At 46.1% G+C, this 14,328-nt stretch overlaps 1 protein-coding gene across 2 annotated transcripts in view; it reads left to right on the top strand.

The window, feature by feature from the left end:
* The window catches only part of TAFA4 (TAFA chemokine like family member 4), a 92,971-nt gene that overhangs the window by 26,011 nt on the left and 52,632 nt on the right, over positions 1-14,328 (top strand). For both annotated transcript variants that reach the window (XM_059715564.1, XM_019499550.2), the window contains 2 exons: positions 2,035-2,170; positions 4,313-4,428. In XM_059715564.1, the coding sequence (XP_059571547.1) occupies positions 2,091-2,170; positions 4,313-4,428 (196 nt within the window). In that variant the 5' untranslated portion in view covers positions 2,035-2,090. The remainder of the gene's footprint in view (positions 1-2,034; positions 2,171-4,312; positions 4,429-14,328) is intronic.

Below are 14,328 nucleotides of genomic sequence, written 5' to 3'. Positions count from 1 at the left end.
GTATGGTCTAGTCTGAATATTTGTAGGGCACTGTAAAAATATTTTAATCTGTAAATCCCCTTTTGAAATGGACAGAAGTGTACTGGACACAATCGAGTCATTCAGTAGTGCATTAAAACACCTAGCATTGATTGCCTTTTAAATATAAATTGGAGATGTACTTATTGTTTTTCTTTTCTTGCATTTAGGTAGGGAATTGTTAGCACCAAGCAGTAACTATTAGTTTTAATGTGCCGCTCTACCAGCAGTTTTCTTTTTTGAATGGAATGGCTCAGTTGTCCAAATTCATGCTAATATTTCCCATGCTAGTAAATTAACGCTGAAGAATGAAACGACTACCTAAAAATTTGCTGTGAGGATATCACTTTAATGCCAATGAGTTCTTCTTTCTTCCTCCTAGCAGCCTGCATAGTGAAAGCAGCAATCTTTGGGCTTTCCTGCCCTGAGCCTCAGCAGATAAAAGGCACCTATTTATCAGTCTTTCCAGCTCCACATTTGCTTTGTGGGCAGGCTGTAATGTTCTGTTTTGTAAAAGTGAATGCTTAATTGTTGCTATTAGGGTGCAAAAATGGAAAAGGGGTGGTGGAAAATAAGAAAAGGTCACTTCGATCATTTGGTCGAGGTATACACCATTAATAGAAGCGCTGAAGAGGAAGCCAGTGTGCTATATTTTCGACAGCAGAAAGTCAGATTGAACCCAGTGATAGGAAAGAGATCAAACATAAGCAATTGAAGCGAGGAGGCTTTAGTTTGCTAGTTTTTAAAATGCTCAGCTTGTTATTTTATGAGACCCACATCAATAATGCTTTGGGAGTTTCTCTGCATCTCAGCATTTGAGAACGTGGCTTCTGGAAGCACACAGTCCTTGGCCTGACTCCTATCCACGAGACGAAATCGCAGACTTGGGGAATGTGGCGGCGTGTGATGGAAGTGTAGGTGGCCTTTAGACCCAAGGTGCTGTTCCAGTGGACAGCAGCGTTACCGCTAGTTGGAAGTGGGACTGGTACAAGGTTTTGCTATTCCAGCTCGGCTTCAGTAACAGTGGTGTGTACGTATTCATTCAGCACTTGACCCCCCTGTTTTCTTACCACCCGGAGAGAGTCAGGGCATTTTGGTGCTGTTCGTGAACAGCTGGGGTTTGGCCAGATGTGGAAATGCTGATGTTCTCACCCTATTTTGGGTACACCAGATGTGTGGGCAGGAAACCACCCAAGAAAGCCTCTTCTGGTGGGGTTCGGCTGAATGTCTGAAGCTGCAAAGAGGTAGTGGAGAATTCCCCTGCAAGTGCAGCTTCTGGGGGATTTCTTCTTTATTTTTTGTACCATCCCCATTGCAAAAGGAAGGAGGAAGGCATGTTCGGGTTGGGTGGGGGGGAGTTCAAGAGTAAGACGATAACTGGTGGGGTGGAGCAGAGCGCTGTTATCCTTGCATCATTTAAAGACGAGGTAGTGCACAGCAAACTGACCCTGGGACCAGGTGGCAAAGGGAAAGAGAAGTGAAAGCCAGCTCCTTGAAGCTGCCCTCCAAGCTCGTGGAGTCGGCTTGGTCTGTGTATTTTTTCTGAAGGGAACTTCTCAGTCTACTTAAGAGAGCCCAGCTTGCAAGGAGTCTGGTTCGGACCCTTTAGAAATCAGAGTTTTCCATCGTCTCAAATGGTCTTTTGTACGTGACCCTTGGAGAGGCAGTAAGCAGACAATATTTGAGATAATGATGGGGGTGTTATCTTGAATAGTGTCTGGAGCCCTTCTCAAATTTTATGGTGCCTGGATGGCATGAGGACACACAGCTACAAAGGGATATAAGCAGTCAGGTGTAAGGGAAAATACTGTATTCACCGCATTTGCTGGTTTTGGATAGATGAACCCCACACAGTTCATCTTATGCTGTTTCAGATCTGTCTTCTGAGACTTTGCTGACTTTTGACTTGGATTGCACGGTAGATGGCACTATAAAGCAATGGTTTTATTCATATAAATCTATAAAACATCACCATTCAGAACTCTAATTACATTCTAATATGGCTTCCTCTTGTAGGTCCCCAAAGTGAAGGAAAAACTGTGAAATGAAGAAATGGTTGTTTGTAGCTGCAAATGGGAATTTGGAATAACGATGAAAAACACACTGAATTAATCGTGTTTGACTGGAACAAAATTCTTGAAAAGTCCCCAAGGTAAGACACTATTTTATCTTTGGACTAGACGACAAAGATTTGCCATTCTGGTTAGCAACAACACATTTGAATACAGCTGAGGAAACTAGCTAACAATTAGATGAAGACTTAATATTTGGCAGGGTCATCCTGTTAGCATTCTCGCAGCAGGTTGCAGGTCCTCCCACTCAGTTCAGTTTTCTTCCTCTTTATGAAGAAGAAACTATCATGTAAATACTACTAGCTACTAATCCCACTTGCTCTGGCTTCACAATGAGCAGTCCATTACTTCATGCAGACCGGGGCCAGTAAGGTGTGAATGAAGCCCGGACTGCAGTTTCTCAAAGTGAAGTGCCCATCTTTGTCACGTGGTCTGCATTTGCACTTGAGCAGTGTAAAAGGGTGTTGGTGCAGAGTAAGGATAAGGCTCTTGTGACCTGTGTTGCTGTAGTTTGTGCTGTGTAACAGTCCTACAAGGCAAGGTCCAAGGAGAGCTCAGTGTGTGCTGGTGTGGCTGAACCTTTTTCAACCAAATGTATTTTTTCTCTAGTGTAGAAGAGCGCACGTTCTTACACCCTGTTTACAGCAGACTCCTTGACTGCTAGTTTTTATTACTACAAAGTGCTCTGGTTGGTGTTTTGGGCATGGCCAACTTTCTTATTAGTGCACAAACAGAGAATGAAATCCTTTTGTAATGTGGGAAAAGAAGATTAAGCCAAGGCCTTCTAAATGAGAAAACACAGGATCTGTTTTGCTTGGTTTGTGTATGCACTATACATCTGAAGTGACTTGGAAATGCTTCCTCTGGTCATGACAGTAGCTCTGTCCATGGCATGAGGTCTCCTTTTCATATATATATATTTTTACACTATCCATATACTCAGCCCTTTGAAGGACCTGATTAGCTGGACAGGGTTGGGTACTTCAGAGTCCTCTTTGAAACTGCAAAAGGACTTGCTTATTGAAATATCAGTTGAAATCTAGAACACCAGTAATGTTTCAAGGTGTTCTTTGGTGATGGTTTGGTACAAATATTCGTACCCAACATAGACTCTTCCAAATCCCAGCCTGCTGGTTAGCTGTAGACTGGAGCCTCTGCTATGAAAAGAGTGGTTAGTTCAATTGATGCACATCCACAAATTATTTTTAGTACACATTGCTATGTTCCCACTTGCAGTACTGGCTGAAAATATGAAATATTATGATGTATCTTAAGAATTCAAGAGCACAGTGCCTCCTTGAGCACTGAAACAATAATAAATCATCATAAATCAATTTAAGGGAATGATCAGATTACCTTTCCACATGATGAATGCTACTATGGAAACTGGGTGGGGAGTTACTTGCAGGAGTCTTCAGTGAAAGGGCTGAGAGTTGCTTGTCTGAATGGGAAACAGGAACTTTTGAGACTGAAACTGGCCCTGATACTGCCAGCCTGGTCCCATGTAGCCATGTCCTTACTCTTTGAATAGTCCTCTTGATTTTCCTGAAACTACTTATCAGAAATAATAGGAATCAGGCCCCTGCATTGCATCAATATATGAGGAACAATTATACACCTCCCCTTTATATTATATAATGCTTGCAAAGCCAATGCAGTCCAACCTTGCACAAGTACTCAGCAGCTCCCCTTCTTTTCACTGGCAGCTCCTGGATGTTGAGCATTCATGCAAATCCATCCATTGCATTTATGCGGCTAGGTAGGAGTTGACTGTCTTTGGAAATCTGGCCCAAAATATATTAAGTCACGGATGCATATTTTTTGTTAGCGTGCTCTGCATCTGTGGCAGAGATAGCTGAAAAATAAGAACAAAAGCAAGATTGTGTGTGTGTAATATTGTAATATTTAAATTTGTGCATGCAAATCTGGTATTAAACCGTTATCACCTTGAATTTATAGAAACATAACAGTCGCATGATAACTGGCATGCACGCACACATGCACACACATACATGTGTGGATAACCATGGTAGCACTTCTAATTATGAAACATGCTTAGTAAAGAATTGATCCTAACCAAAGCGTGAATTTGATTTTGGTCAGCGTTACCTTGGAAGAAGCCATTTTAATTACTTTTTAGCTTTCCCTTCCAAAGCATTATTTTCCCTTTATTTCCCAGTTATATTGTTCTCTCACTTAACTGCTTCCTTTTCTGCCTCCAGGATGAGATTCTGTGCCAAATCAATGCTTCTATCTCACTGGCTTTTTCTGGTCTATGTGCTAATGGTGTGCTGTAAATTGTTGTCCGCCACTAGTCACCATCCCCGGGGGCACACAGGTAGGAGCTTTTAAACTCATTAACCGCTACTGAGACCAATTAATAACAGTCGCTGAATGTTAGAGTCTACTTTTTAGCAATGGATAATTGATGAAGCTGTTGACAGTGTGATGTTGGCAGCACCATGGGTTAATAAACACCAACCAAGAAAGAGTTTTATTGTACAACTTCATAGGGTTTTATAGTAATTTTATGGGGTGCCGTCGACAAGGCAGGTCTTGGAATGACGTCTCCACCGGTAAGACTGTGAGATTTGTTCTTGTCACCCGGCTTGCTTCTTTCTTTGAGCCTTGCACAAAAATTGTCCATAAAGTCACTGTTCTGAAATGTGGCTGTAATTTTCATCTATTGGTTTAGGTCCTTATTGGGTGCCCATTGGTACTGATGGAAAGACTCATTGGGGTTTGAATAAGGTTGGGTAGCCTCATGCTCTTTCCATTATTACCCTTAATCCATCCTTATTGCCTCAGTCCTTTGTTAGGTGCAGAGGTGTTAGACCAAACCCACGACTTGGCTTTGTGCTGTCCATAGCCTATACCATCAATAATTCCCACCATGCAGCCATCAATTCATAGTTCTCTGATGTTTTGAAGCATGCTTACCACATTGCCATGTGTCATCTTTAAAGTATGGATTGAGTCATGATTTTTTTTTGAAAAGCAACCCTTCCTTGAACAAAAGGAAAGGTGTCATGCTTATCTTGATACATTGAGGAATGAGATTTAATTTAAAATGAAAACCTGTAAATGTTACTTAATTTTAAATACTGTAGGCCAGAGCCTGAAATGGGTGAAAATCAATATAGCTTCTTTGCTTTCAGTGGATATATGCTAATTCCCACTAGGTAAGGATCTGGCCGGCTGTGTGTGGCTGGTGTAAATCAGATTGGAAAAGGAAGCAATGTTGTTGGTAAGATAGGGGTCAGAAATGCTAGGTACTGCTTCTTGCACCAGCAGGTAGATGGTCATGCGGCTGGGTAAGATGAACCTGTGATAAGATACGTTGGAAAATGTTCTTGCTCATGTCTCAGCAGTAGCACACCCAATTGCTCCAGTTAATGAAATATTATGGGATGGTCTAGACCACTTTCTCCCATGGTGGGCCTTCCTGGAAGCAGCTCAAGTCACTTTATTGGGCAACAAACAACCTCAAGTCAACTGCCACCTTGTCCTCTCGTGTAAGAACTATTCCTGAGCAGGCTCATTGACAACCTGGTTGAATTTCCTGTTTAAGAATATAACACAATTAGGTAGCAGAAAACACACTTCCATAGGTGGTGTCATTCAACCAAAATAGATGAAAGTAAGTGTTGTTTTTCTCTTTTTAAAATGCACTTTGCAGACATCGCTAAGGCAAATGCCTCCGACAAGAAGAGGGTATCTTCCATTGTGTGCATGCATGATGAATGTTCATGACACGCAATGTAATTATAGCACTCTTTGCACTTGATATTTCAGAATGCTTAATTGCATCTTTTTAGTCGATTCAAACTTCTTTCCCCCTGTTTTTAAGCAGGTATGGTAAAGTACGGGCAACACTACTGGGTAATTAATCAGCTCCCGCTTACAAGGATCAGTCTCATGTCAATCCAAGATGTTCAACTACAGCATGATAGATTTCTATTTTGCTTTTTATGATAAATTGGGCTAAATTTGGGGGTTCTTATTTGGGCAGCATTCCCGTGGAGCTGGGCTTTGGCCCTTTACAATGTATGGTCTTGCAGAAACGAAACAATCTTATTCAATTGGCATTGAATTGCTGACCAAATTCTTAGGTGGAAGTTAAGATAACATCTCCTCTCACCACAACGCTTTCAAAGCAGCTGGGAGTTGTCAATGGCTGAGGCACCCGGAGGGCACAGCGACCTTCTGGTCAGCACATATTTCCTCCTTCGTCACGTAGCTGCGGTATGACAATGAAACGCAGGGCCAGGGAGTATGTGTCATTCAGAAGACTCGATGGGTTTGTTGGCACCATGTCCCCATGTCTTCCCAACCCTACATGACATACAGGAAGCTTCTCACCGGCACTCCCTGGGGGGTAGCTTATTTCCCCCAAATGAATTTGTCTAGAAACATTTGTTGGAAAGGGAAGGTCTCTACTCGGTTATACCAGAATTTTGCTTTAGTAGCTGACCCTCCATGTTTTGCCCAGAGGCAGAGGTAATCGCAGCCCATCTAATAAACGTCTAATACGTCTAATAACCACTGACATTTAGAATAAGGCCAAGGACTTGCTGCTCAATCCCATCTCAAAGTTTGGGTGCAGATTTTCTTTGCTTTTTATGTTTCCTTAGGCCTTGATACCACGCTGCCATGCAGTGCCATGTAGGGCCGGTTTTGGGGCTGGGATCAATGCAATGGCTGCATCGGTGATCCCTGAGTGTGTGATGTACAGGAGGGTTGGGGACTGCCAAAGAAAAAATGTTTAAACTGGAGCTGCCTACATTATAGGGGAAGCTGTGTTCAGATGGCAGCTTATGTCTGACCCCGGCAGGTGGAGAAGGCTTGGAGGTGAATGGCTTGGTCGATTGGCATGGAAAGTGGAGTCTCAGACTCTGGCTCTGACTGCTCCTGTGTTGACCCTTCATCTTCTCCCTTCAGTTTTGGTGATGTCCAGTTGGAAGGTAGTGCAGGACCCACGCTCTGATGCCTGGCATCTTTCTATGACCTCTCCATAAAGCAGGGTGCTCTTCAATCTGGGTTTCACAGGGGCAGTGATTTATAGAGAATACCAGCGCAAGCTTCTGTTTGCAAACCATGATGGGCCGAGGATGCGCTGGCATTGATAGGCCACTTTCTGGGATTGCACCAGCATCCTGCTTTTTGTGTTCTTTCAATGGGGAAGACGGATATGTGTAAAGACTTGGTGCGTGTAAAACCCATCTGAATGAATAATGCAGGTGTGCATTTGGTATTGAAAACAAAGACTCCCTGCTGCTGCTCCTGCTCCTTGCCTGTCGTGGCTCATGGAAGGAAGCAGCATCTTTTCAGAACATGTTATTTTTTCTGCCCTTCTCTCAATGCTTTCCCTGTAGGTGTTAGTTTAGCCTAGAAGGGGGACCGTCAAACAGAGCTCGTGGTCTGTCACACAAGCAAAAAAACCTCCTGTCATGTACTTGAAGTGAGCTTTGTGAGCGGATGGGCATGAGGCAAAGAGCTATCACGGCTGGATTGGCAGCCTACCTCTGGCAAAGGCAGCGCAGGAGTGGCATGCAAAATCCTTTCTTTAGCAAATCCTTTCCTTGTTCCACAGGGTCCAAAGCTGAACAAACCATCCACCCTGCAGCGGGGGAAAAAAGGCAAACCAGGAGCGTGCTGGCAGAGAGGATGACGCGTCTCTCTAATGCGGTGGCTCTCAAACTTTTTAGAGTCAAGGCACTTATGGAGCCTTGACTCTAAAAATAACGGAGCAATTTTCCTGTGGGTGGCAAAGAACTCAGACACCCGACAAGGCAGAGCGTTTGTAATGCTATGAATTCCTGTGTGCAATCTCTGGGATTATTTTGTGAGTCGTGCTTGCACACTTAATAGTGCTACCGCTGCATGGGACCCCATAGTAAAAGGATTTCAAGGCACCCTGGGGTGCTGCAGCACCCTAGTTGCCAATCGCTGCTCCAGGGGGTTAGGTCATGGGCTCCTACAGCTAGCAGGGTGTGGGTGCATCACGAACGGAGACGGGGGTTATTTGTTCAGGACAAGGGGAAGAGCAGGGTGACAACACTTTTGGGAAAGAGGAAGGGTGTTTGGCATTTGGACGCTGTCTGGTGGATCAAGGAAGCTAAGAGGTGTGCGAAGGCTTTTTGTTTCCCAGGGCAAAATAGAGGATTTTGAGCTCTCACGGCAGGTATCATTTGGCCCATTGAGGTGCCTTGTGAAGCAGGAATGCCTCTGTCAGCTGCAATGCACCCTGGCCTGCCGAGTGAGATCTCTACTCTCGCCTCTTGGCCACGTCTTCATTTCAGGCTGTCGGCCGGAGATCCCGACAACAGTCGTACATCGGTTTTATGGAGTCGCAGCTTTCCACAACTACAAAAGCTTCCCAGGTGAAACCCGGGCCCCTGCCGAAATCAGTGGCAAAACTCCCATTTGACTCCATGGGGTCCAGGTCGTCATGCATTCGATGAAACGACAGATCATGCACAGCTTTCCGGGAGCACCCTCCTTGGAGTCGCTGCATGGTGAAGGAAGCGTCTTTGTTTCCAGCTGATGAAAGCGCCTATTCAAAGTGTCCTTGCAGCAGCCTTTGAATCTCACTAGAGGGCCCCACAAGGCTAAAAACCAGTCGGGATCAAGCAGAGCAGGAGGCAGGCGCGCAGCGCTCGGTCTAAGGATCTACGTCGTCACTGTGCATTTTGCTAATTAGAATTATAAGTCCTTTGTATTTCCATGGGTCAGACACGGTTAGTGCACAATCTGCTTTAGCCCTTTGTTCCACTTAACTCCTTTTATATCTTAATGTTTTATTCAGTGTATTATTTATGTGTTTTATTATCCTGCTTCTAAATATAGGGTAGCCACAGTCTAAAGCCCTGGCTGTAATCTCTTCGAGTAATAAGGTAGGGAAGGCAATTCAATTTAACAATCGAATCCCTCTCTAGCAAACCAGAACAGAAGGGCACAGGACGGAGGTCTCTTCATGAGATTTCTCCTCTCCAAAAACAAAAAGAAACGAGGGGAAGAAATACTTGTTCCTATTTTCTGTGGTTTTATTCATTTTAAATAACAGTGGACACTTATACCACGTAGGCTAGATTTTGACAAAGACTTCAATTTGGACGCATAGGTATGCCACCAGCAGGGAGTAATTCACTGTTAATTTAGTCTTTTATAAGGTAAAATATAGCCTCTGGTACAGTTTTCCATGAATGTGCACTCTAGCTGTGTGGAAAGTGATTGTGTTTGAAGAGATTTGTGTATTCTAGGGAGGCGGAAAAAAATTACAGATTAACTGATTAATGTGTGGGTTTCATATATCATGTTCCACGATGATCTGGAGGGAAAAATACTGCTGAATATAAAAAGAAGGGAGGGTTTTTAAAGAACTGAATCTCATTTAACATAAAAAGGGCCAAGTCCCAGGTATCAGTATGTATTGTGTGAGGCTGAACTCGTGCCCTCTCCCACAATATCAAGGTGACCTTATTCTGAGACCGTTGGGAAAAGCTTGTGAAAATACAGACTTTATTTTATTCATGTTACATTGACAGCCTCATTTTTTTATAAGCTGGCTATCCACAACAAATGAACATCCTTATAATCCATTGACCAAAGTCCTAACCAAGCAGAGGGGTTCCCCCCACCCCCTTCTTTGCTGCCTTTTATCTACTTTTCCTAACTTTGAGCAGAAAAAAAAATTCTCCCTGTTATATAAAAAAGGCAAGCAGGTTCATGCTAATGTGCAGGAGATGAAAGCAGCTCCTTTTGTTGGGCGGGAAGGTTGGTATATCCAAATTAAGCCTGCCTTGTAAGCCTAAATCCACAGACAGGATGGATAGGAAGCTCATCTCCAACAGTCGTAAGAGAGAAGAAGAGTGGAGCCTGATAGGGACCACGTGGTGCTCCTCCGACTGGGGTTTGGCGCATGGGACACCGCTGGGAAGAGTGCCGAGGGGGAAATGCTGCGAAGGTTAGTGTAGACGGGCTCTTTCTGGGTCCTGTGGATCCATAAGACCAGTCTCCGCTGGAAGGAAGGATGGCTTTGTGGGTTGAGGATGTCTGGGTTCATGTGGTCTCTGTTGCTATTTCTGCAAAGTCTCCCTCCTGACCCCAGGGCTACCCCTGATAAAATGAGCATCCTGGGGCTCGCACTCAGGGCTGCTCTTGGTTGTCTGGTTGCCCCATCTTACTCTGTTGAGAAGAGGCTGTGTGTCCTTGGGCAAGTCACTTAATCTTTCTGGGGGAAATCCTGGCCCTGCTGAGATCAGTGGGAGTTTCTCAGTTGCTCTGTGCCTCCGTGCCCAGTCTTTCCCTCCCTGTTGTACCGTTCATAAGCTGATCATGCCTGCATCTTTCCCTTCCTCCGTGGTTGTACCATGTCTAGCAGAGCGGGTGTCGTGTTAGCTGGGCCGGTCACTGTCCTGGTCCTGTGACCAGGCTGTAACACTGTGAAGGGGACCAGAATTACATGAAACGCAGCGGATGGATCCCTGCCTTCCTTTGTCCTGTACTTTTAATGCTTATTTCAGGAAACCTGCTCGCATCTCATGTACGCGGTCAGGTCTCCAGTTAGGCAAAGCTGCCCATGCAGCAACCAGTGGCTTGAGTATACAGGCTGTGGACTTACAAATCGTACCAGGAGTTAATTGCAGTGGGGGCGGGGATTGTGATATTCTTCATTGTATGGGCTGGAGGGTGTTATATGCCTGGGGTTAACTTGTAGCTACAAAATTTGATCCCCCAAAGACCCTAATTATTGCCTTTTGGCTCCCATTGCACAGCACCTGTCTAGCTGCAGCGTGGGGGAAGCAAGGATCAAGGACCAGTGCAACATCCGTTGTGGCCAGTCATCCCTGGGCAGCACTGCCCCAAAGACCTGCAAAGTTAAGAGCTGCCACCCTCCTTCCTCCCACCTCTGGTCCCATGTTTTGGGGCCTGTCCAGGGTGCTCGCATTAGCAGTGCCTGCCTCTCTTTTAGCTGGTCTTTGTCTCAGACTCTTTAATCTGCACAGTTCAGGGGAAGGGCACCCTTCCTCTTTGCTTTCTTAATAGAAAGCTGCTTATTTGCAGCTACATAAAGGACTCGTCAGCCCTTTCATCTGGCAAGTGCCTGCCTGTGCACTGGCTGGAAAGGGGGAAGCTAATAGAGTGAACCTGCAGCCGTCGGCTCTGCTTCCACCGGCAGCTACTTCTGTAACAAGGGTCAAGTGGTGAGGAAGAAAAGAGGAAGAGATTTCAGATACAAATGACCTAAACCTCCCAGGGGCCTCAGGGGGAAGAGAGTCCAGCCAGTGCAAGATGCATGTGAAAATCCCACTCCCAAGTGCCTGAACTGACACTATTTTGAGATGATAATGGGTGAATAGCCTAGGGGCACCAGGGAAAGAAAGGGCCAGAGAAGCTCTTTGGCCTCTAGTCTAGTTAACTACTCAGCTTCTGGTCTAGTGATGCACAACAGTGACCAAAGGTTGCCACCTGAATAGTGTCTGGGAGCCTGGAAGGGCTGAAACTGTTGTTCTCTGTGTGTTTTGCATGATAGAAGTCACCAGTAGGGTTGCTTGGCTTGGAAGATTTGGAGGTAGCCTCCATACAGAGTCCCAGGACTGAGCAGAGAGGTCGTCTTTCCGAGTTGGAGATAAGACTTGCTCTACTGGTGCAGGCAGTGCCCCTTTTCTGCAGATGAGGAACTCCATGGTCCTGTACCCCTTGTTTGTACCCTTTTTTACCTCCAGCATGTGCAGCAAAATTAGAATTTACTTGTAGGACCTTCAGAATCACCAGAGATCCTGGGTTTTTTTTCTGCTTAAAAATAGCAAATTCTCTGATAAATAAATAAATAAATTGCAAATTCTCTGATTAAAGACCCCCAAAATCCATGATTAAAATGAAACACCACTCTATGCATAGATATCAGTTGAACACAATGTTATATTGACCTATTTACAATTTTAAAACAATTTGGAAGCTTACCAGTGCCTCAATCACTATAATAAGATAAGTTTGAAATACCTAGAAATTTTAGGGTTTGATTTTGGGGGTTTTTATCATGGAAAATCAGAGCTTCCCCCTGCTTTCTTCGCTCACCAGGACATGGGTCCACCTGCGGCTGTCCTCCGCCATTGCTTTGCAGTGCTGAGCAGCCCGGATATGCTGGTGCCCTGCCCATGCCATTGCCCCTCACTCCTGACCCACAGACCCCGAGTCCTGCTGGAGCCCCTCATTCCCCACCCACAGCCCCTCACCCTGCTAGCTGTGCTGGAGTGGCCTCCCAGCTGCCAGGGCTAGAGGGCCAGGGACCTGGGTCTGCAGCCCCCTGCGCCCCACAGCAGTGCCCGAGCCCTAGCTGCTGCCTGTGGGAGGCAGCAGCTGCTGCAGCAGAGCAGAGGTCGGAGCCCAGCTCTCCCTCCTACCACGAGGGCGGATGAGGGATGCCTTCTGTGGGCTCAGGGGTCCCCATCCTGCTGCCCTCCCCCAGGACCTCCACAGCTCAGCAGGCAGGACCTGGCACAGCTTGGCAGAGCGGGGCTGAGTGCTGCGGCGTGCCCCACACTACCATGGAGAGGTGCCTTCTGCACCACCACCCCCATTGCTGCCAATAGGCAGGGGGCCCTCGCCAAGGGAGGGCTCATGGCAGTGGCATCGAGCTTCCTTGCCCCACTCCGCTGTGCCTTGCTGGGCTACGGAGGTCCCAGGGGGAGGGCAGCAGGGCAGGGAGCCCGAGCCTGCAGGGGGCCCCTGCCTCCACCCCTATCCCGCACACAAATCTGGGGTCAGAGGAGTGTGCGCAGTGGTGGGGAGTCAGCCCTGCTGCTGCCCCTTGGACAAGCTACCCACAGCCCCTTCCTGCTCCTTACCCGTGGGGCCTAAAGCCCCATGCACTGCCCCAGCAAGGCAGCAGCACCAGCCCCAGCCCTGCCCAACTCCCTCCCTCCCTCACTATAGGGGCCTCAATTGCACCCCCCCACCAGACTTCCCTGCAGGAGCTGCTCTCCAGGCTGCATGACGGCCACATGCATGCATATGTGCACACGCACATGGCGCCCTGTGCCTGACCGCCCTCCTCCCGCTGCCCCCGGCCCCTTGCAGGCAGGAACACTGCCAGCCTGCAAGGGAAAACCCACCGTTTTCTGTGCTTTTCTCCTTTAGAAGAGAAAATCCAGGTTTTTCTCCTTAAAATGAGAAAATCTGCATTTTACTGTGTTTTACCATGGCGAATGGGATTGCTTATAATCACATCAGTTGTTCCTGCGGTACCTGTAATGTACTGGTGTATGGAGGGGAGGAAATCACTTGGAGGCATGATTTTCTAGCCAGTGCCCCTGCTGAGTGGCGCTTATGGAAGTAGCTTGTGGGATATGGAATTGGGGCCTGGTATCGACCTGAAAATTCAACTTCAAGGCTGCAAGAGGCCTTGTGCTGCTCCTCTGCCCCAGCATGAATGTCACCCATAGTGACCACCAGCCTGCAGGATAGAAGCCCGCTCCAAAGGCCATTCAGATCAGTAGGAATTGATCTATTGATTTCAATGGATGTTGATTTGGGCCCGTATGGGTCTGTCTGTATTACAATATTTCTAGTCCTGCTGTCCATTTCTCTTCCCCATTTAAAGCCACAGCTTTCATTAGCATGTTGTTTTTGTTCAAGTAGCCCTTGGTAAGCGCTGCCACGAGACGTTAAGTGCAGCTGTCTGTTTGGTAGTTTACGGCGATGGTCTCGTACGCGTTCAGGGAAGTGACAACCAGCAGAGGACAATGGAGTCTAAATCAGGAGATTAAACATGCCTTGTTGGGTTCAGCAGGGTAATCTCTTCTCATCAGGCTGGAAACGATATCCATCAGCACAAGAATGGAAGCTACATTCAACATTCATTATCTTCCAGGATAGCAATCTTTAACAATGCTCCCTAGAATAAATATATATATATATATATATATATATATGAGCAGGCTAGTCCAGGATCAACGCGTCTATTGTTTGCGGTCTGACCTCTTTTCCTTTTGTGAGTTCAACTCTCATTTTCCTGGTGGACATCATTCACCTGCCTGTAGCTCTATTAATGGTTGCTATTCTCATGCCTGTACTAGATAATTATCTGATGAGGACTGGGCAGGGTTTCTTGAGCACAGTATTTATTTAAGTTATCCCATCGACACTGCTCCTCATAATTGCAAAGGCTATCTCCTCAGAGTGGCTCTGTAAGACCCCATGAGTACTGTAGGAATGAATATATATATATATATAT

The sequence above is a fragment of the Alligator mississippiensis genome, chromosome 12, assembly GCF_030867095.1.
Source record: "Alligator mississippiensis isolate rAllMis1 chromosome 12, rAllMis1, whole genome shotgun sequence".
Classification (NCBI taxonomy): Eukaryota; Metazoa; Chordata; order Crocodylia; family Alligatoridae; genus Alligator; species Alligator mississippiensis.
The sequence above is the reverse complement of the archived record's forward strand: the minus strand, read 5'-3'. Positions and strand labels throughout refer to the sequence as shown.